This window comes from Natator depressus, chromosome 26 (genome assembly GCF_965152275.1).
Source record: "Natator depressus isolate rNatDep1 chromosome 26, rNatDep2.hap1, whole genome shotgun sequence".
NCBI lineage: Eukaryota > Metazoa > Chordata > Testudines > Cheloniidae > Natator > Natator depressus.
The window spans coordinates 12,212,320-12,235,918 of record NC_134259.1 but is presented as its reverse complement, the minus strand read 5'-3'; the positions used below and the strand labels follow the sequence as shown (position 1 = coordinate 12,235,918).

Here is a 23,599-nt window from a genome sequence, read left to right as displayed (position 1 = left end):
GAATCTGCAGTCCAATTGCCTAGGTGCTGTTGTTAGTGCTGTCTCCTACAGGCCTCCCCACCAGCATGTTCCCCAGAATCCCATGGAAGGCCTGAGCCTTCTAGGTTACAGCTTACTCTTCAGGGGCACGTGGCGGTGAAAGTAAATAGACACAGGGTTAGCAAAAGGTTTCTAACTCAATGACTCTTTACTCAGGAGATAAAGCACAAGAGGAAACAGAACATTTAGAAAACAAACTCCCTGAATGCAATGCCACTCACTGTACCTCACCTTTCCCTAGGGCATCAGCCTGTGTTCAGGTTTCCTCCTCTCCCCCAAATCAGCCTTCCCTTAGCATGAGCTGATGAAAGTGGCCAGAGGCTTTGAATAGAACAGCTCCAGCCCTGTTATAGCCGCCAATCTCCTCTGTCATGTGAACTCCAGGTCAGTCTCAACAGATGAGCACAAACCCCTATTAGCTGACTCCATTGCCAGACAACCTCTCCCCTGCAAAACTATTTCTGGTGGGTGGGAGTCAGCCTTTAGTCGAGAGTGCTGCTATTTGAATGAAGGACCATCAAGGTTAAACGACCCTCTCTTGTTAGCCCTGTGCCTCTCCCTACCCTTTGGAATTCCAGTCTACCATCGGCCCTCAAAAAAAATTCAACAGCAGTAAGGTTATTTCCCTGGAGTCACTTTAATCTTTATTAACTTTTTCAAAGATGCCTAAGAGATTAGAGCAGTTCCCTTACAGAATTCATACTGCTTCTTATCCATGTCTTGTACTAGCCTATTCTCAATTTCACTTGGTTTTCCCTATTTTCAAGGTGAGGCTCAGCAATCTATAATTATGGAACTACAGATACGAGAAGTTTCAAGTCCCTGAACTGGGTTAAACTGATATTAAGAGCCTGTCATGTAGGCTTTCCTTCAGCTATATTGGTAGTTGTTACACAGGCAGGTGCTTGCGCGTGAGCTGAAAGGGAGGGAAGGTTACAAAATGGCAGCAGGCTAAAAACCAGAAAAACAATTGAAGATGGATTTCCTTTCTCTGAAATAGAATAAGCTTTTTGCAGGTCAGTGGAGTTTTCTAGGCTATGTAAGCAAGGGTTTGTGGCTGTATAGGATCCAATGGCTCTTCTTGGAAGAGTAGTGATGTTCAAGGTAATCCTAATACACTTAGCAAATTCCCATTTGGATAATTATATACTGCCTGACTAAAATCCCCTCTAGTTTGAATTGACCAGAGCAGTGGCTTTTCACCTCTTCCCTCTGGACCTTGGACAATGTATCTGAATTCACGACAACTGTCCCAGACATTTCAAACTGTACATTCAAGTACTATGAAGGGAAGAAAGCTTACCGAGAAAAAAACAACAGAAATTCAGTGCACATTACAATAGGAAAGCATGAAAATGTAGTAAACTGGTGATTTACAAAAACGTTACCATTATGTTTTTCCCCCACAAACAGCAAATATATACACTTTCAGTCCAGATAGAATAGTTTAGGCTGAAGGAAAAACAACAACAAACAAAAGCAAAGTCTCCCAGAGAGAGCGCAGTGTGCTACCCAGCAATGGCCTTTAACAATTCTGCCTCTAAATAACTGTGTCTCTCTTTAGAAAGCAAAGTCCTTGACATGTATACATGCAGTGCATAGCAAACAAAAGTATAACAGTAACAGACCCACATTCCTTGACAAGTCAAATCTTAACACCTTTACACACAAGTACGATCGCTGAACGCACAGGCACGTGGGCCCATTCGATTTCACAAGTGTGTGTGAGTATTTACTGGATTGGGGATTAGTTTATTTTAAACCAATCCAAGGCAGTATGTACTGAAAAAATTGTTGGATCAGTTAAAAATTGATCCAATTTATTCAATGTTCCTTAAATCAGTAAAGATACTTGTTAGGATATAGATATTCAGGCCTGTCTGTAAAGGCCTCTACTCTAAGAATTTAGGTTTATTCTTATCACTTGGCTAGTTATAGAGGTACAAAAGAAAGAATCAAAATCACTGTCTGCCGGTGTAAGGGCCTTCTCTTACTGTGACAGTTTGAGGCCCTGTGCTTAGGCTAAGGCCTTTGGCTAAGCAGCAGAGACAGCCATAAACTGAAAAGGAGTACTTGTGGCACCTTAGAGACTAACCAATTTATTTGAGCATGAGCTTTCGTGAGCTACAGCTCATGAAAGCTCATGCTCAAATAAATTGGTTAGTCTCTAAGGTGCCACAAGTACTCCTTTTCCTTTTGCGAATACAGACTAACACGGCTGTTACTCTGAAACCAGCCATAAACTGGGAAGTGAAGGGTCACATCCTCACATTCCAAACTAGTCACATTGAAATAAGGTGCTATAGGGCTGTTAGGAATACAATCCTGTCCTGATAATGCCTATCACCTCCAGAGAAAGGGAAGTGCCTAGAAAATGTAAAAGGAAACTTAGTTTGATAGCATCCTGTCTGGCAAGAACTCACTTATCAATAGCTGGGATGTGAAATCCTCACTTCTGTATTGTTTTGTCATTATAGTTCCCACTTTGCTATTGTTTGTCTGTATAATCTCTGTCTGGTTCTGTGATTGTTCCTATCTGCTGTATAATTAATTTTGCTGGGTGTAAATAATTAAGGTGGTGGGATATAATTGGTTATATAATCATGTTAGGATTGGTTAGCTAAGCAGAACTCAAGTTTTACTATATAGTCTGCAGTCAATCAGGAAGTGAGGGGGTGGGTGTGTGGGTGGGGGAGATGGGAACAGGGAATGGGAAATTGGAATCATGTTTTGCTAAAGGGGGAAATGGGAACAGGGAATGGGGTAAGGAAATTGGAATCATGTTTTGCTAAAGGGGGAAATGGGAACAGGGAATGGGGGTAAGGAAATTGGAATCATGTTTTGCTAAGGGCAGGAATGGGAACAGGGACACAGGTGTAAGGCTCTGTGGTGTCAGAGCTGGGAAGGAGGATACTAAGGAAGGAAACTGGAATCATGTTTGCTGGAAGTTCACCCCAATAAACATTGAATTGTTTGCACCTTTGGACTTCGGGTATTGTTGCTCTCTGTTCATGCGAGAAGGACCAGGGAAGTAAGTGGGTGAAGGAATAAGCCCCCTAACAATACTTTCTGAAACAATAACTTGGTTGCATTGCCATGGTAACAACTATCAAATGATATATCGAATGCCTTGGTAACACATATGTCTTTCCTGAGGAAATCAACAGTGTTCCTCGCATCTAATCTGAATTTGATCCTTCTATAGTTTAACTTGCACACAGGCCTCATTCTGTGCTGGGGGTGTGTGTGTGTGTGTATGTGCCTGCCTGCCTGGCTGCGGATACGTGCAAATATTTCAGTAACTCAGTATTCCACGATACTGGTAGAAAAATCAATAGCACTTGCTCTTCTTGCTTTCCTCTCACATCACCATCTCTATTTTTATTATAATCTTTCCTGTATGACACAGGATAAACAGCTAAATTTACCAACCTTTCCGCAATATCCCCATATACCTCCCTATAATTACAAAAAGAAAGGACGGATAGAGCTACAAATACTTTAGTCGAAGGCAACTGAGGAATTTAAGGACCGCCACTGTGCCAACTAACCTAAGGACAGTCTGTGTTTAGGCTAAATGTGTTTTCAAGTTAGATTTAAACCTCTTGCGGGGCTCAGAACTAGCGATGCAGGAAGTTTCATAATTACAGACCGGTGAGTGGAACTGATAAACTCCCCGGCAACGCTTTTTTGATGGAAGATTACTTTTTGACAGAATGGAAGTTTTTGGGGAAAAAATGCATTCCCAATGAAAAGCTGAGTTTCTGTTTAAAAACAGAAAAGGGGCGCAGAAGGTTAATTCTGTCAACATTTTAGTTTGGGGGGGGGTCTTTGCCAAACCCAACAAAATTTCAAAGAAAATTGACAAAACTAAAGAAATATTTTTAACAAAAAATGGGGGGGGAAACCATTTATCAATTGGCTATGCTAGCAAGTCCTTTGAACCATGCATTCTGACCAAGCCAGCCCTAGGGTATTACAGCAGTTTTCAGAATTACTGTCAAAATATCACAGTGGATAAGAGAAGTGTTCACAACCAAATCCAAAACCACACTAACCTCCCACTAGGTTCAGGGTTTTGTTACAAACTAATCAGCAAATCTCAGACCTCATCTTCAAAATATCTGCTAAAATTCATAAGCCTTTCAAATAGAGACAGGACCAAGCTAAAACCTTCCTATCTTGATTTGAGTCCTAATTTTTAACCACCTGCTTTCCCCAAAGTGTAAGGGCATGTGTGGTTAGATTCAGGTTTCTGGTTTCTACAAGAACATTCCATTCTCCTCTTTGATTAATCCTTAGCAGATAGAAATCAATATATTCCTCTCCTTTTCCCTCCCTGCCCTGCCATTATCCCCCACACCTCCCTTTTCATTCCTTTGCCTTTACAGCCCTTCCACCCACATTATCCCTTTACTTTTGGAAAGATTAAATAAAATAAAAATAATAATTAAGGGGAAATATAAGAAATATAAATACGCACCATGCTATTGTGCAGCAGCTACTTACAAAATAGCAACTTTGGAACAGCAGCTGTTTGGCACTGCCATATTTAAAGGGAGAGCACCAGAAAGACAGGCTGGAGAAAAGTATTTAGAGAGCAAATCTTCAGTGAAGTGGGTTAAAGACCAGAAGATCACTAGGGAAGGCATTACGTGATCCAGTATCTTTGAATCAAGTACGATGTAATAGGTGTGTGTAACTTTGCTGGCCGGCTGCAAGCAAGCCTGCTGGTTTTGCTTCTAGAGCAGAGGTTCTCAACGTTTTTCTTTCTGAGGCCCCTCCCAACATACTGTACAAACTCCATGGGTCACCTGTGCCACAAAAACAGTTTTCTGCATATAAAAGCCAGGGCCTGCATTAGGGGGTAGCAAGGAGGGCAGTTGCCTGGGCACCGTGAAGCTAAGTTCCTCAGGCTTCGGCATCAGCCCCTGATGGTGGGGCTTAGGGCCCACGTGGCGGACCTTCGGCTTTCTGTTCTGGGCCCTAGCGAGTCTAATGCCAGCCATGCTTGGCAGCCCCCTGAAACCTGCTCGCAGCTCCCCAGGGGTCCCTGGACCCCTGGTTGAGAACCACTGTTCTAGAGGAAGGATCTCTCTGGAGTCATACAAGGTTTTTACCACTCCTGCTCCAATTACGTGAGTTGCACACTGTTCTCTCAGTTGGGCTACTTCTATGCTACCTCTTAGGGAGTCCTTAGGGCCTGATTCTGCTTTCTGGTGTAAGCCCACGAAAGCTTATGCTCTAATAAATGTGTTAGTCTCTAAGGTGCCACAAGTCCTCCTGTTCTTTTTGCAGTCAATAGTTACACGACCAAAAGTGAGAGCAGGTTCAGGCTCCACCATTCTGATTGGGGAGTGGTTTTACACTCTCTTTGCATAGATGTAAGATATCTCCACCAGGCACAGGGCAGCAGAGGCCATATCTACACTAGGAGCACTTTACCCACATAAGTATGCCGGTATACTGTACCAGCCAATCACTCCAAGTGTGGATGCAGCGTATATCGGCAAAACGGCCGGTACAGCTTATTCCCGCTGCCCCCAACCTCCAGAGAAGTAAACTACACCAGCAAAAGCCAGCTTTGCTAGTTCATAAGTACACTACGGGTTTTCTCGGCACAGGTATATCAGTGAGGGAACGCGCCTCTTCACATCCCAACCAACAGTGCCAGCAGACGTGGCGAGAAAGTCAGGCCTTGTGTATAGATTTCGGGATCAATTCTGAACTCTTCCAGCAAGCACACTGAATACGAGTAGTTTGCCAAGTGGTCCTCCTTCCCTCCTTAGTCATGGAAAGTGTCTTTGTTTACATGGAAAAAACAAATGAACAGATTCCTCCTCAGTCTCTTGGCCTAAGTCTCAGGGAACCTGTGAGCAGCCCCCCAGGGTGCAGTATTTACCAGAGGCTGGAGAAAGATGACAGGTTTCAGAGATGGGAGCACCTTGTTAAAGTACTGGCAGTCATCACTGACATCAAACCAGGTGAAACTTGGTGGCAGCAGCTGACATGCTGAAGTCTTGAATTCCTTTGAACTCAAGCAGCAGGAAAAGTTTGCACAATCCACACTGCAAAGAAAACCTGCAGTTGACTCCCTGACTCTGGGTTCTATCACTGGGGTTTTTTCTGTGGGAATTTGATTAGTGCCAATGCTTTTGATTCACAGTGGCACAAATATTCTCTGCCACCCACTTTTAATTACTTGGCAACACATATAATAGAGTTTGCTGGTAAATCCTCTGTAATTACATAGTAATTTCCTAGTGGTCTCCTCTTCAGCAGCCTGTAATGACTGTGGGCCCTGCACTGCATCTGAGGGAACATAGGCAGTCTGCATTTACCCTGTAATGAGATGGTAAGTACCCAGTTACTACATGGCAATAGCCACACAATTCAATGATCAACATTCACAAGGTTAAGTCAAGAGATAGCAACAGAGACTGTGCAAAAGGAGGGGGAAGGACAGAAGGGAACGGCCTTGCGGTTAAGGCACTGGACTGGGATTCCCAGCTCTGCCACAAGACCCCCGTTATGACTTTGGATAAGTTATTTAACATTTCTGTGCCTTGACTCCCTTCTGAAAACTGGGGGATAATATGTCCCTTTCTCACCGGGGTATTACAGAACGAACTTCATCAACGTGGTAAAACCGTGCCTATGCTAAGTGGTTGTATCCTGATAGAATGATAGTAATAAAAAAAAAAAAAAGTGTAGGCCAACCCTAAGACAGTTGCTGAACTTACACTTTTAACAGCCAAGACAGACCAAAGGTTAAGAGGAAAAAGGAATAATGCACAGGCAGTGTGAACTGAGAAATGGGAAGCAAGGTCACGTTAGTTCTTCAGTGTCTGTTTAGTTTCAGTGTTTGTTTTTGATTTGGGATGGAGTTTAGCTAAGCAGAGATAAAGGAAGAGAGAAGGGGAGGGCCTGGGAGGAAGGACGAAAGCGGGGGTCAGAAGGGGAAACATATAGGGCAGGTGGAGAGCAGGTGAACTGAAGAGACTAGGTAGGAGAGAACTGGAACAAACAGCCAATCAGCACAGGGGAGAGAAAATCAAAGTGAACTGAAAAAAATCAGCGGGGAACTGATGCCATCATCAGGGTCAGCTGCTTGTTTCTGCATGTCCCCATTGAGCAGTTTCTTTCTTCTCTGCACTCACATGTAGGGCTGAAACTCTCGGTAAATGAGTTTCCTCATTCTGAGTGACTTTGACAACAGCAGCCCTCACCAAGTCAGACGAGAGGAACATTTGCAAGCGACGATGCAAGAACAGCGTGCACGGCCATTACCCGCACAGTAACAGCCCCGTGGATTTAAAGGCTTCAGCCTCCACTCTGTCAGTGTTTGTCGCCCCTCTCCCATCTTAAATGTCTTTGGGGTGTCTACACTGCAGCCAAGAGGTGGGACTGCCGCCTGTGTAGACATACAGGAGCTAGCTTGGATCTCGCTCTCTTGAACAACCACCGCAGTGAAGCTGTGGCAGCCCAGGCTAGCCACCCAAGGGCATACCCATGGTCCCAAGCAAGCTGCCAATGCGGTCATTGTTTTACTACCATTATCTGAGTCAGCTAGATCAAAGCTAGCTCGTGTCTGTCTACACAGGGGGACCAGATAGCAACTGTGAAAAAATGGGACAGGGGGTGGGGGATAATAGGCACCTATATAAGAAAAAGTCCCCAAAAACAGGACTGTCCCTATCAAAACAGGACATCTGGTCAGCCTATGTCAGGATTCCCTCCCCACTCTGAACTCTGGGGTACATATGTGGGGACCCACATGAAAGACCCCCTAAGATTATTTCTACCAGCTTAGGTTAAAACTTCCCCAAGGCACAAATCCTTCCCTGTCCTTGGATGGGTACTGCTTTCATCACCAAGTGAGTTAGACAAAGATTCAAGGAAAAGAACCACTTGGAGTTCCTGTTCCCCAAAATATCTCTCCCCCCCCCCCCCCCGCAGCCCTTTCACCCACTTTCCTGGGGAGGCTTGAGAATAATATCCTCACCAATTGATATAGGTGAGCACAGATCAAATCCTTGGGTTTCTAGGACACTAAAACCAATCAGATTCTAAAAACAAACAGAACTTTATTATAAAGAAAAAAAAGTAAAAGAAACCCCTCTGTAAAATCAGGATAGAAGGTAATTTTACAGGATAATAAGATTCAAAACACAGAGAATTCCCCTCTAGGCAAAACTTTAAAGTTACAAAAAACAGGGATAAACCTCCCTCTTAGCACAGGGAAAATTCACAAGCTAAAACAAAAAAGATACTCTAACGCATTTCCTTGCTATTACTTACTATTTCTGTAAGTTAGATGTATCATTCAGTAGGAGCTAGATTACTTGCTTGGTCTCTTTCTTTGTTCTCCTGAAAGAACAAACACCCAAAGCCCAAAAGAAAAACCTTCCCCCGCAGATTTGAAAGTATCTTCTCCTCTTATCGGTCCGTTTGGTCAGGTGCCAACCAGGTTATCTGAGCTTCTTACCCCTTTACAGGTAAAGGAGGGATTTTATGCTACCCTTAGCTGTACGTTTATGACACCCTATAGCTACATGAACTGCAGTCACACATTTGATTGCAGTGTAGACAAACCCTTTACCTTGCAAGGCCACAAGTGCCCTCAATTGCTTGTTAACACACCATTAGATTTACTATGGGCCTGCTCTGAAGCCCACCGAATTCGATGGGAAGACTACCATTGACTTCCAAGGTCTTTAGATCAGGCCCTAGACTCAGAGCATGTCTGACACCAAACCAAGACAAGGACACTCAATACCTTGCAAGATTGGGCCTTAATTCCCTTTCAAAGAGACTCCTGTGTATCTGCTTTATTTCCCATCTGCTCTGTTCCTTTCAGATCAGGATATTCAGTTTGAATTGCTGGATTTTTCATGTCTATACAAGTCATTGGGACTCACAATCCCAAAGGCAAGAAATTAGCTACACAAGACTTAAATTGCTTGCTATCATTTTAGCATTTCAGAATTGCAATTAGACTTTGGGGGTGGAAAGCAGCAAAGACTAGAAGTTCTGACAGGTTGCACCATGTTGTGACATGTTTTTGCACATCACACTAGAATCTGCTGTGACAGAAAGTGCTAACACAGCCTGATGTTGCATGAGCCATGAGAAATTAAACTCTGGATTTTAGGAACACTGGCAGTTTAAAGAACACTTTTCTCTACGTTACAATGAGCTGCATGTCTGCTGAAACTTTTCCCACTTCTCTCTAAACTTATTATTTGGGAGGACTGTGGGGAAATAAATTATATCCTTATGATACCTTGTCCGTAAATTTCTCAATACAATTGTATGGAAAAACAACAGTTTTGTTCATAACCAGTGCTCAGAAAAGCAAAATGGATTATTTCCCCTTTTTTATGAGCATGTGAAAAGGGTAGAAATGACCGTCACAGTGATGATGTAGGGAACTACATTGTGAAACTCCTCATGAGCAAATACATAGAACAAAAGAACCTCCATAACAGATCGGATCAATGGACCATCTATTCTAGTAACTTGTCTTGGATGTCTCCCAGCATCAAATGCTTCAGAGAAAGCGTACATTCCCCAAATTATCAGGTAATAACTAACCTATAGGAGAAGTTTTTTTCCTAATCTCAAGTAACAAGCAAGAATGTTTTTATGCAAAAGCATGACAGCTGATAGCCTTTATAATCTGTATTCTAGCTAGTGCAATTGTGAGTGATGGTCTTATTTTTCATAGAAATATCCATCCTCTTCTTGACTCTTTGTAAGCTCTTTGCATCAATATCTCCAGGCAGCAAGCTCCACAGGCTAATTCACACTCCCCCTGACACAGACTTTGGATGCAGGGCCAGATTTTCAAAAGTGAGCCTCTTATTTGCACTCAAAATGTGATGCTTCAGAGGAAGAAATTGCCTTCCTCCCTCCTGTAGAAACTATTATGCATACAGTCAGTTTTGCAATGCTTTCCTTGGACTGGAAAGGAAATTCCTATCTACCCCTTCCCATGCAGTTCTCCATTTACACCCCAGGGCATGAGATTTCATGGCCTTTTATTTTTGAATACACCCCCTGTTTTGTATACACCCCCTGATGGAGCTGGCAATTTCAAACTTTCAAGGATCTTTAATACTTTCCTTTTATCTGCTCATTAACACTTCACAATAGCACTTCTCTCCAACTTATTCTTATGAAGCAGCAATTAGCTTTCAGGCTAAGTTCACCAGGGATCCAGCTCTCTAAACCCCACTGCCTTTGACAGATGCTGTTCTTTAACCTGTCACTTAGACTAGATATTGGTGTCATGGGGCTATTTCCTCTCAGGAAGGCAACTATGCATAATTGTCTACAGGAGAAAGTCATAGACTTGCATATGGGGCAATCCTCACCCAGTGAACTTAAGAGAAGAATGTAATTTGAAAATGGAAATTTATTCTCCTACCAACTAAGCCTTGATCAGCAGGGCTTCTGATGATGCATAATCACCCAGGACTAATATCACTTACTTATGGTAGCACCTGGTATGTGCAAAGCATGTTCCAAACACATAAAGACAGCCCGGGCTACATTTAGTGATAAAGGCAGAGCCTCTCTTCTGCTGGACATGAGTAATGTAAAGCTCAAGGACCTGGGGTCCATGTTCCAGAGGTCAAAACTCTTGCAAAGCAAGAGCTGGAAGCTCTGCGTGACCCCTGCAGCTTAGTGACAAAACTCAAGGAAAGGAAATGCATAGTGGGAGAAAGCTAGTACATAAATAAGAGCACAAGCTAGGGCATCATTCAAAACATCTTTGAGGAAGAGAAGCAACTCAGTTCAGGGACAAACTGCTGTATTCAGATGAGTAAATGATATGTGAATGAGAAGCCAGTAACTCATCGCTTTCAGAAACATCAATGGGTCATAATGATGACAGCTTCAAGGCCACATAGCTCTTCACAGAAAAATCAGATTATTCTGAAAAGCCAAATCCATATCAGGAGAGGGGTTCGTATATGTGCACTGACTTCCTGAATAATTTCTGACTGGGGTGCGGGAGATGATGTGGATACATCCCTCTGGTCTCAGCTTCTGTTCCATGTGGGTGTTACTTATGATGGGTAAACCTCAAAGGGTGGGAGCTGGGGTTGGATGAGACCCCACAAGTTTGGATACCTATCTGAACTCTAAGACTCTCATGAATCTGTAAAATTTGGATGAAAATCTCACAAGAGGAATTTCCTACTAGGGCCCAAGCTGCAAAATTCAAATCTGGATTTCAATCCCTCTGCCTAAAATTTTGGACTTTCTAGACCTAAGGTTCAGATTTATTACTGATTAACCAAGATTTTTGGTAGCTCGTGCTTCTAGCTGAGTTAGAAATACTGTAAAGCCAGCTTCTGCCGACTAGAATTTCTGCACTTCTAGAAACAGAAATGCCCAAATACAACAAAAATAGAATGGGATGTCTGTAGTGTATATCTGGAGTGTGTGCATGACGAAGCCCTGGCTGGGATGATTTAGTTGGTGTTGGTCCTGCTTTAAGCAGGCGATTGGACTAGATGACCTCCTGAGGTCTCTTCCAACCCTAATCTTCTATGATTCTATGATATGGAGTCTGGCAGGACATGTGTGGAAGTTAACCAAACTTTTCAGAACTTAGTTACTTTTCCATTCTAAAAGAGGGCTACAATCAGGTATTGATAGAGAATTCTTATTTCCCCCCAGATCCAAACCACCCTATTTTTTAATGTTGCAAAACTAAAAACTAGTAATCTTGACACATCTCCAGTTTGCTGAAACCCACTACAATTGAATCTTCCTAACTGGTGCATCCCATTGGAAATAAACATGCCAATTAAAAATGTTTTTATCAGAGGTCTATAGGAACATAATCCACTGGGAAATGGTCACTTTAAAAAAAATTGCAGGGAAAAGACAAATGTGTCCAGTAAAACATTGACAAGTACATTGATCATGGTACTGAGTCATTGTGTCATCCAGCAATGACCCCGTCAGATGACCATGTGATATCTGAGAGCTCTGAAGTGGGAGCAATTAAGAACAGGAGGGAATAAGCCATCTCTCAGCTAAGCTACACTCCCTTGAAAATTCAAGAACAGCAACAACACAGAGATGAAAAATGAACTCCTGGCATCTGACTTAGAATACGAGTTACAGTTGACAGTCTGCCACCCTAGAAAACCAAATTCTGCAGCTCTAGGAGTGTTTATGATTTTTGAAAGCTGGCCCAGGCTCATCATAAGGCTTGCAAGTTTCAGGCAAGTTGGAGTCAATTTATGGTCTATCACTTCAATAAAGAATGACCAGACAGACGAACCAGATGAAATAGAAGTGGTATGAATTTTCTCAGCTCAAAACCAAGGAGATTGTTTGCACAAACCTCTGAAAAACACACAGCTTTGGCTACTATCCCTTTAAAAAAAAAAAAAGAAAGGGAAAATCTATAAGGCCGAAATCTGCTGTAATTCATACCCTGTGTATCCTGAGTGACTTCAGTCAGATTTGAACATGGAAACTTCAGAACAATTAATCTGCTTGGCAGAACAAAAATGACAATCCTTTGTCCCTCTAGCACATATTTACTCTGAAGATCTCAGAGAGCTTTAAGAATAAAGACTCGCAACCATCATGGGAAATAGGGAAGTACTATATTCCTTTTACAAATAAGGACATGAATCTGAACCTCAGTGACCTATGGCTCCCTTTACATCATTTCACCCCATGTGCCTTAAGGTCGGTTTACACTGTAGAAGTCTTTACACTGGTAAGCGTCATAGCGAAAGCCCAATTTAAAGTGACCTGACCCAGATTTGCTGAGCCAGTTTCAGGACCACCTGAACAGGAACACCAACTTTCCTGCAGCTATCACAGTGCTCGGCTCCTAATAGACCTGCCTTCTTGGGGTATGTCTACACTGCAACTAAAAAACCCATGGCTGGCCCCCTTGAGATAAGGGGCTCCAACTAAGGGGCTGTTTAACTGCAGACAAGATGTTCTGGAATCCTGCAAGGGAGGAGGCAGGGAGCCCTCCACAGCCCTGCTGTCACCGGAGTGAGTAGACACCCCTGGGCAAGACTATGAGGTGGAAGAAGAGCCCCCGGTTGTGGGAGAGGCCACCCTGCTGCTGAATGGCTCCTGTCCTTTTGATTACCCAAGCTCCCAATTACCCAAAGAAAATCTGTGTCCCCCCTCCAGCTATTCGGATAATCAGGAGTGGACTGTATTCAAAACTAGCTGTACATATAGCATGATTGTTTAGAAGTTAGAAAACAGTCTCAGACTTAACCCACCATTAGGTTTTTGTCTTGTTTTTCCGGTACCATTCTGTGCCATCCTTATCTTTGTCAGGTATATCACAGTTCCAGTGCCAGTGGGTCGCGAAAGCATCTCCCAAACTGTCCCAGGACAAACTACTCATGTGCCTTGTCTCTGACAGGTTTGTATTTGCCCATGCCAAGAGCTGAATTCAGCTTTGCAAAGTGTTATGGGATAGATACCTTAGCATGAGTGAACAGGAGTAAGCATTCTCGGGACTGCGTAACACAATTCAGTTACCACAACTACCCAAACATTCATATCTGATAGAATATATACAATATTAATACTATATACATTAAAGTAGTGTGCACTACGCTAACATATCACGTTAGCTAACAAGTCTGACCTCCTGTGTAACATAGGGCACTAATTTCCATCCAGATATCCCTATATTAATCTCAATGATTTTTTCAACTGCTGGTAATAGCTCACCTTACCTGATCACTCTTGTTACAGTGTGTATGGTAACACGCATTGTTTCATGTCCTCTGTGTATATAAAATCTCCCCACTGTATTTTCCACTGCATGCATCCAATGAAGTGAGCTGTAGCTCATGAAAGCTTACGCTCAAATAAATTTGTTAGTCTCTAAGGTGCCACAAGTACTCCTCTTATTTTAATCCTCAGGAGACTACATTACTTTGTGCCAAGGACAGAGAACAGGAGCGACCGAGATGCTGTCAATACCCAAGACTTCTGAAATGACAGGGAATTGATCAAATAAGCCCAGCAGGTGATCCACGCCCCATGTTGCAGGGAAGGTGAAAAATTACGAAGGACTCTGCCAATCTGGAAATGGCCAACGTCCACCTTGACTGCACTGGCCTCGTTAGCACTACAAAAGTAATTTTCCCTCTCTTGATATTCACCCCTTCTTGTCAACTGTTGAGAATAGGCCACTTCCACTTCCAATTCCATTAATTGAATTGGCCTCATTAGCACTGACCCCCTCACTTGGAAAGGTAACTCCCATCTTTTCATGTGCTGTATATATACACATATATACTGCTTACTGTATTTTTCACTCCATGCATCTGATGAAGTGGGTTTTAGCCCACGAAAACTTATGCCCAAATAAAATTGTTAGTCTCTAAGGTGCCACAAGGATTCCTCATTGTTTTTTCTTTGTTTTGGTTTTCACCAAGAAAGTTGGTGGTGATTGGACATCTAATGTAGTTAATGCCAGTGAAAATGAGGTAGGATCAGAAGAGACTAAAATAGGGAAAGAACAAGTTAAAAATTACTTGGACAAATTAGATGTCTTCAAGTCACCAGGGCCTGATGAAATGCATCCTAGAATACTCAAGAAGCTGACTGAGGAGATAGATATCTGAGCCATTAGTGATTATCTTTGACAAGTCATGGAAGACGGGAGAGATTCCAGAAGACTGGAAAAGGGCAAATATAGTGCCCATCTATAAAAAGGGAAATAAGGACAACTCAGGGAATTACAGACTAGTCAGCTTAACTTCTTTACCCAGAAAGATAATGGAACAAATAATTAAGCAGTCAATTTGCAAACATATAGAAGATAATAAGGTGATAAGTAACAGTCAGCATGGATTTGTCAAAAACAAATCGTGTCAAACCAACCTGATAGCTTTCTTTGACAGGGTAACAAGCCTTGCGGATGGGTGGGGGAGGAGGGAAAGTGGTAGACGTGGTATATCTTGATTTTAGTAAAGCTTTTGATACTGTCCCGCATGACCTTATCATAAATCAACTAGGGAAATGCAACCTAGATGGAGCTACTATAAGGTGGGTGCAAAACGGATTGGAAAACCATCCCCAGAGAGAGTAGTTATCAGTGGTTCACCGTCATGCTGGAAAGGCATAACGAGTGGGGTCCCGCAGGGATCAGTTCTGGGTCCGGTTCTGTTCAATAATTCATTGAATGATGAATAAATCATTCATCAATGATTTAGATAGTGGCATATAGAGTATACTTATAAGGTTTGTGGATGATACCAAGCTGGGAGGGGTTGTAAGTGCTTTGGAGGATAGGATTTAAATTCTTGACAAACTGGAGAAATGATCTGAAGTAAACAGGATGAAATTCAATAAGGACAAATGCAAAGTACTCCACTTAGGAAGAAACAATCAGCTACACAAATACAAAATGGGAAATGACTACCAAGGAAGGAGTACTGCAGAAAGGGATCTGGGGGTCATAGTGGACCACAAGCTAAATAGGAGTCAACAATGTAATACTGTTGCAAAAAAAGCAAACATCATTCTGGGATGTATTAGCAGGAGTGTTGTAAGCAAGACACGAGAAGTAATTCTTCCACTCTACTCTGCTCTGATTAAGCCTCAACTGGAGTATTGCATCCAGTTCTGGGCACCGCCTTTCAGGAAGGATGTGGACACATTGGAGAGAGTCCAGAGAAGAGCAACAAAAATGATTAAAGGTCTAGAAAACATGACCTATGAGAGAAGATTGAAAAAATTGGGTTTGTTGGATCTGGAAAAGAGAAAACTGAGAGGGACATGATAACAGTTTTCAAGTATGTAAAAGGTTGTTACAAGGAGGAGGAAGAAAAATTGTTTTTCTTAACTTCTGAGGATAGGACAAGAAGCAATGGGCTTAAATTGCAGCAAGGGAGGTTTAGGTTGGACATTAGGAAAAACTTCCAAACTGTCAGGGTGGTTAAGCACTGGAATAAATTGCCTAGGGAGATTGTGGAATCTCGATCACTGGGGATTTTTAAGAGCAGGCTGGACAAACACCTGTCAGGGATGGTCTAAATAATAATTAGTCCTGCCATGAGTGCAGGGGACTGGACTAGATGACCTCTTGAGGTCCCTTCCAGTTCTATGGTTCTATGATCTGTATCCCGTTGGAGCACTGGTCCAACCTACCTGCTGTCCCATCTCTAGCTGTGGCCAATCTCTGATGCTTCAGAGGCAGGTGAAATCCCGCCCCCCACGCTGCCCAATACATCTGGCCAATAGTGTATCAGAGGGGGGGAAATCATCCTTGATCCCTACAGGTGACCATCTGAAGCCCTAAATACTGAGATTTCATTATAGTCATTGTCTTGATGCAGAGGTGCAAGTGTTGGTAGCGTATTCAGGATTGCCTGCTTTGTCCTCTTCTTCCCAGTGCCCATAAAGAAAGGGGATGAAAGGGCTGTTCATAGATTCCAAGGCTGGAAAGGATCACCATGACCATCCAGCCTGACGCTGGATTAAAACACATATCTAATGTCACTTTAAATATGGGAGGCAAAGAAGGTTAGTGTGGACAGAAGGTCCCTGCTTCCCTTAGAATTGGCAGTCAGTCTCCAAATCGAACTCAAATCTGTTTTAAAAGTGGCTGTCCAGAGGGAAGAAAATCAAGGATTTAAACTAATCTTGCACTTAGTTCTTACTGATATGCTCACCTAGAAATAATTGCCCTCGTTACAGGCCTGTGCTGAAAGGTAGCCGGCGGTGGTGCTGCCTCAGACTTCCTACCCACGGGCTGTGTGTCTCATCAGTACCTAGTGCAGAGAGGGGAGTGGAAATAAAACCCAAACGACTACCATAAGTAAAGCACTGGCAAACACAGCTGGAACTGAACAGTCAGTGCATAGTTCATTTACTCAAACTGAACAGTGAAAATTAGAGCTACATTAATGTTAATGAGCCATTCGCCTTCAAATGCCTTGGATGGCTTTGAATATCTCAGTCAAAATGGATTGTTCCTTGTAATACAAAAGCACCCAGAAGCCCCAATTAGAATTGTGTTTGGTTCTGAACATACACTACAGGGCTCGTGACTTTCTGATTTAGAACGGTTTAATGTTAGTAGAGTATAAACTTTCTGATTTAGAACGGTGATGAAACTCAGTGTTTTCCATTGAAGTTTTCTTACCAAGATGGTTGGAAGCAGGGTTGAAACTGGGTAGTTGGAGACCTTGTTCAATTTAAGCACAAAAGGTTGCAATAATAATTCTACCAAGTGCACTTAAAACCCAGCTAAGTATCAAGGGATGGCTCACTCCTGGAATATAATTAGCAGGACTTTTCCACCCTCTGAATGGCTCTGAGGGCCACAGGATTTGTAAAATGACAGATTTGCAAATGAGAACTATGTAAGTCACTTGGCTGAAAAGGTTTCACAGTTTCTATGGTTTTGATGGGCAAATGACTTTTCTGAGGCTGAGCAGTTTAAAAACTATCCCCCGGGGAGTTTAGAAATCGGTAATGGTCACTAAATCACCAGTTTGAAGGCAGCCCCAGTTAGGAGTAATTGAAAGTTATTTCCTTTTTACAGCACTGTCTTAGGCTGTGTGAAATAATCTGTTCTCTGTTTATTTCTTGTGGACAGGTGTTTTTCTCACAAGCATGCAAAGCAACTCACTTTCCTCTTTGTCGGTCTTTGCAAAGATACCCTAGCCTGACTACACCACGGATAGCTCAATATTATTCAGCTTTTATATTGTGCTTAGCATGACCTATAAGTCAGTTACATTTGCAGAGTGTCAAATGAAACATCGATTAAGTTTGATTGGAGGAAAAATATATCCCTGTCTCACGACTAGAACTGTTCAACACTTTTATGAAGAAGCTCCAAACAAGGCAAAAATCACCTGGTTTTCAGTTTGTAGTTAAACCCTAAGCTTAGTCCTGGCTCAACAGGAGTTTCACCAAAGTTTACAAAACCTTTTCATGAACATGAGCCAAGTTATTTGCCAGGATAGGGGAAATCAGCACAAAGCTAATATGCTTTAGGTTCATTTAGGTTAAAATCTGGCTACAGAGGGGCTGACAAGGCAGAATTCTTCTTCCAGGCCTGGACTCCCTTGGCAGGCAGTCTTCAGGATGCTGCTTATCACACTCAGTCACTTCAGGAAACTGAATTGGCTCCTGGGGATGATAGGTGGATAACGTGCCTACATCCAGTTAGATCATAAGTTCCATTCTTTTGTAAGCTAATGGAAAGTGAACCCACATTGTTGGGCACTTTAGTTAACTCAGCAGTTTTGGTTCTGAGATTTCTTCAAACCACCTACTTATATATGCAAAAAGAAAAGGAGTACTTGTGGCACCTTAGAGACTAACCAATTTATTTGAGCATGAGCTTTCGTGAGCTACAGCTCACTTCATCGGATGCATACTGTGGAAATTGCAGAAGACATTATATACACAGACACCATGGGAGGAGGTATTGTTTCATGGTGTCTGTGTATATAATGTCTTCTGCAATTTCCACAGTGTGCATCCGATGAAGTGAGCTGTAGCTCACGAAAGCTCATGCTCAAATAAATTGGTTAGTCTCTAAGGTGCCACAAGTACTCCTTTTCTTTTTGCGAATACAGACTAACACGGCTGTTACTCTGAAACCTACTTATATATGGGTTTTCCATTCAACCGTTCCCCAAGTTATGGCTTGAATAAGCCACAAAAGTGCAAAAGAGAACTCCAGAGAAACCATCAGCTATTGCCTCAGATTTGGGACAAATTATTTAAATCCTAGTGTATTATACTGTTGCCATCCATAGCCGTACTCTTGCTCAAACATTGGACTACATTGACTTACAGGGTCTGTGAGTTTGGATGTATTTTCTGGGGTTTCAAATGTGTTAGGAAAGTCAAATAATGCAAGTTGCACCTGGCTTTATTAAGACCTTCATACCATTACATCCTGGACACATTCCCTTCCATATTCCGATCTAAGAATGTGTCTCTTTCCTGAGCTGATGTAGAGAGACAGTCTACACACTAAAAGAAAAAGAGTACTTATGGCACCTTAGAGACTAACCAATTTATTTGAGCATAAGCTTTCGTGAGCTACAGCTCACTTCATCGGATGCATAAAGTGGAAAATGCAGTGAGGATGTCTACACACTGGGTAGAGTCCAAACTTACCCTCCCTTCCTGAGGTTTGCCTTGAACAAAGAAATCAACCAGATAACAAAGCTCCGCTCAAATCACTCCACAGGCGTGGCTGCTACCTCAGGACTGAGATCCTTTCTCCCATTCCCACTCCCTTACATCTAGGGGAAGTCGCAAGTCACTCAGTGAAACGCTACAACCCACTTAACCTTTTCCTAGCAGGATCAACACCTACTAACAGGGTGGGTATTACAGGCAAACACTGCCAGTATAAGTTCATTCATCAAAAATTCATTCTCAAAGGGTCATTTGTTTGTATTCCAGTTTGAGTCAGCAAATCAGGGAGCTGAAACAATACCATGTGAGGTTTCAGAGTAACAGCCGTGTTGGTCACATGGTATTCGCAAAAAGAAAAGGAGTACTTGTGGCACCTTAGAGACTAAACAATTTATTTGAGCATGAGCTTTCGTGAGCTACAGCTCACTTCGAAGTGAGCTGTAGCTCACGAAAGCTCATGCTCAAATAAATTGGTTAGTCTCTAAGGTGCCACAAGTACTCCTTTTCTTTTTGCGAATACCATGTGACCAACAATACACTAAAAATGTGGAATACCTAGTAGTAAATAATTCATAAGATGAACATGATTCGTCAAAACTGTCAAATATTTACAAATAATCAATAGGATTGGTTCACGAATGACTAATCAAAGAAAGGGAATAACTTCATAATAAATAGTCTCACTGAATAATTTAGTTATAATAAAGTTTCACAAGCAATCCTGCAATGCACAATGTCTAAAGCAAGAGAAATAATCTACCCACTTGCTGTTCTGCTGTGTGTAGTTACTGTTTGCAGAGACTAATGTGACTTTTCCCTTCCTCTCATTTACATAGGTTCACAACAAGGTCTGCACTTTAGTATCACACTGACCTGGTTTGCATTAAGAATTTACATCTTCAAAATTCTGCTGATTAAATGGAGATTTTTTTAAAAATTAAAAAGGATAAGTCTGGCTAAAACCACAACCAGAAGAACTCGAGGCTATTAGTAACCACAGCTGGCAGATTTCACATCCAATTCCTGCCTGATCTCCATTGAAAGAGACAAGGCTTTAAGCATGGAGCCAGAGGCAAATGTAGGGTATAAACAATCTAGCTGGGAGTATTGAGAAGTAAACGTTTGCACCATTAAGATGTTAGATTCCTGAAGTGATTTGTATATTTAAAATAAAGGCTTATCTGATATATGAGCCAGGTCACGGCTTTTTAAAGGGGTAGAGGGAGGGGGAGAGATCAGGCAGAAGGAATATTAAATCCAGCAAAATGGAGATCATCCTCTATTAAATACAAACAGAATAATAGCAGCACAAGTGGGCACCTCCTACAATGCAGCCCGATTCCAGACAGCATTATTGACCAGTAGATTTTATATTTCAGAGGGTGAAGCTCTTAAGACACAGAAAGCAAAACAAACCACCAGGCAGGTATTGTGTGTTAATTCCCACAGACAACATAAAAGTTGGAAATGGTTGAAACACCTACCGAAAACAGGGTGGAATAGGCAGAGAGAGCAAATTTGATGCAGTAGTAACAGAGGAGGGGATCTTTCCCCTCTGATTCTTTTGCCATCTTTTCAGCTCACGCTCTTGTGTGTGTGGATTGGACCCTCCCTGCTTTGACAGTTTCAGGTCACAGTCTCAGTGGCTGGAATAAAAAAAAAACCACCCTTAAACTTCAGCAGCTCTCTACAACTTCCGCTTGGGAGAAACAGAAAGCAAGTAGAGGGGAGGCAGGGACATTAACCCTCTGCTGCATGTATTGCCTAATGGAACCAGCGTGTATTTGTTTCTCAAATGAACGCGTTAAGATTCACTACTTTTTTATTATTTCAGTGCAATATGGATATTCAGAAAATAGGTGTAATCAACAACACAGGCAGCTGCCTACCCTTTGAGCTGCCTTCTTTTAAAAAATAACTGGGCTACAGGCAACAAATCACAACGGGAGACACTTGTCTAGTCCTTTATGGCATAAAAAGCCCACGGCAATTCTAATGTGATCTCAGGGGTATTGTTCACTTTTATAAAGCTCTGTTTTACAGATGTGGTAGTGAAGCATCAAGAGGTTAAATGACTGCTCAATGTGAAAGAAGGAGTCAGTGGCAGAGCTGGGAATACAAATCCAGATTTCCCACCTTCCAGTCTTGCATTCAGCCTTTAGTTACCTGCTGTGACACATCCTCTGACCGCTGACATTATCCTTACAGCGGGAGATGGGCTCAATGGTCTAAGAGTCAGCATTTTCCAGTGAATGGAGTTCAAGATGGGGAGGTGGAGACCAAATATAGATATTCCAGTTTTGGTGATGATTTACTATGTGTATGGTCAAAGTTTCAAAAGTGGTCTATTCTGGGGGGAGAGGCCAACTTGAGACAAGCAGGTTATGTCTACACTTCAGATGGGAGCGAGCCTCCCAGCCCCATAGACTCATGCTAGCAGGGCTTGAGTTAGAGTGCTAAAAACAGTGGTGTGGACATTGCAGCTCTGGCTCCCATGCCCACCCTAGGCTTGTAGGATCTGATTATCAGAGCTGCAAACACACAACATCTGCTTTTGCTACGGATACTAGTAATATTATATGATGGGGAAAAATATTAAATAGCCCAAAGGAAGTGTCTACATTCTAAATCCAAGAAGGTGAAGAGTTTTCATCAACTTCTTTTGGGCTCCACATTTGTTCTCTAAATCTTCCAAGAGATTCTTCAAGAACACACATGGTAAGTCCTAATACACCTGACTGAATAGCACAAGCAAACTTACTCTTGAAATGATCCCATTGTAGTGGATGCTTTAATAAACTGGTGTATTTTCCAAATGAATGCAGCAGGGTGAGATGTTTCAGATTTGATGGGAAAGCCACAATTATATACGGGACTGATATCACCACCTATATTAAGGTTGCTTGACACTTCCCATTATAAGACCCTGTTTTCAGCTGCCTATAACTTTGCTAAACTTTAAATGTTGGATCTGAAAATGTACATGTTAAGTGTCTGCCTCAGGCTGATTATTTATGGTTATTTTTGTTAGAAGGGAGAATTTCAGCCAAAATACTGCAGCTATTTCTGCAAAAAGGCCAGGGAAAAATATGTTGTTTTGCCCATATTAAAAAGTGATTGAAACCTTTTCTTTGAAATACTCTAGCACCACCATGCTTTGCATATGCACAAAAGGGCCAGATTAAGGTGCACAAGCAATCTCAATTTTGACATTTCCTAACTTTTGAGTGCTTGACTTTGCAAACTTAATTTCTTGTTCTGAGTTAGTCTGCTGTGTGTGGTGGTACTGTATGCTTTATGGGTGCTTAATGAGGACAAGAACCCCAAATTTCACTGTTTATTACACTCTCGTCCTGATTATTAATTAATTATCAGCAGCAGAATGGCACTATATGGTACCTCTCCTCCTTCAGTAAATAGTCTAATAGGATGGGATTTTCAGAAGCACCCAGCAGGGTTTGATTTTTAAAGACAGGTGGGCTGCTAACTGTCATGTATTTTTGCAATTCTCATCCTTAACATTTGAGATGTCATAGCCATGGAGAAAGAGAGCTCCAGCAATGACATACAGTATATGCCAATTACTTAGCCACAGTTCACTGAACGTAGAGAAGATCTGGTTTGAATAAGTCAGAGAAACTGGTCTCCTTCACCGTCATGGACATTACTCATCTGTATGTTATGTTTGTAATACCTGGTATCTCAATGTGCCCTTTTAGTAGGTCTTTTGTCCTTACTCTACTGTTAGCATGTTTATTATTGGCATGCATTGTGGAAACACAACAAAGAATTCATCAAAGAGCCTTCGCACCCACTGAGTTACTCCCTATTACTACTTGTATAGCTTCCTCTCCAGCATTTTTCCCAGTGGGTTCTATTTTGCTACTTAGCATGTGACCCTGTTCCAAGTCATCTGGTGTCAGTTATGGTAAGATTTAACAATGTCTGTACTTTAATGAAGCCCATATTAAGGAGAAGACTAGTAGCAGCTGCATTAACAACACTTAACCAGGCTCATGGGCCGGACTGTCTGGTCTAAGTCCACTTCGTGCTGTGCAGGCAGTGCAAAATGGACAGATTCCAGCTGTAGGTGGCCATTGGAGAATTCCTTAGTAGAGGGGAAATCTGTGCTAGCGCTTGGCTTGCAGAGGCTGCTGCTATTCTATTCACTTCTCACCTCCAGCATTTCAAATGCTAGGTAGAAAGTGGGCAGAACTCTATGCTTGCTCGACTGGTGTAAGGTCATTGAGGGGCCTCATGCCAGTGGCATAAAATAGAGATGCTCCTCAGCGTCTCTCAATTATTATGGGACCAGACTATGTGGGATCAGGGCTGATGCTCCCGACCTAATAACTCCACCCCCATCCAAACG

General features: G+C 42.3%; 1 protein-coding gene across 2 annotated transcripts in view; it reads right to left on the bottom strand.

Annotated features, from left to right (window-relative positions):
* The window catches only part of LOC141978317 (tetraspanin-15-like), a 198,080-nt gene extending 177,218 nt beyond the window's left edge, over positions 1-20,862 (bottom strand). The window contains exon 1 of one of the 2 annotated variants that reach the window (XM_074940328.1): positions 20,712-20,862. In XM_074940328.1, the coding sequence (XP_074796429.1) occupies positions 20,712-20,798 (87 nt within the window). In that variant the 5' untranslated portion in view covers positions 20,799-20,862. The remainder of the gene's footprint in view (positions 1-20,711) is intronic. The other variant, XM_074940327.1, reaches the window with a different exon arrangement.
* Positions 20,863-23,599: the final 2,737 nt, after the last annotated feature.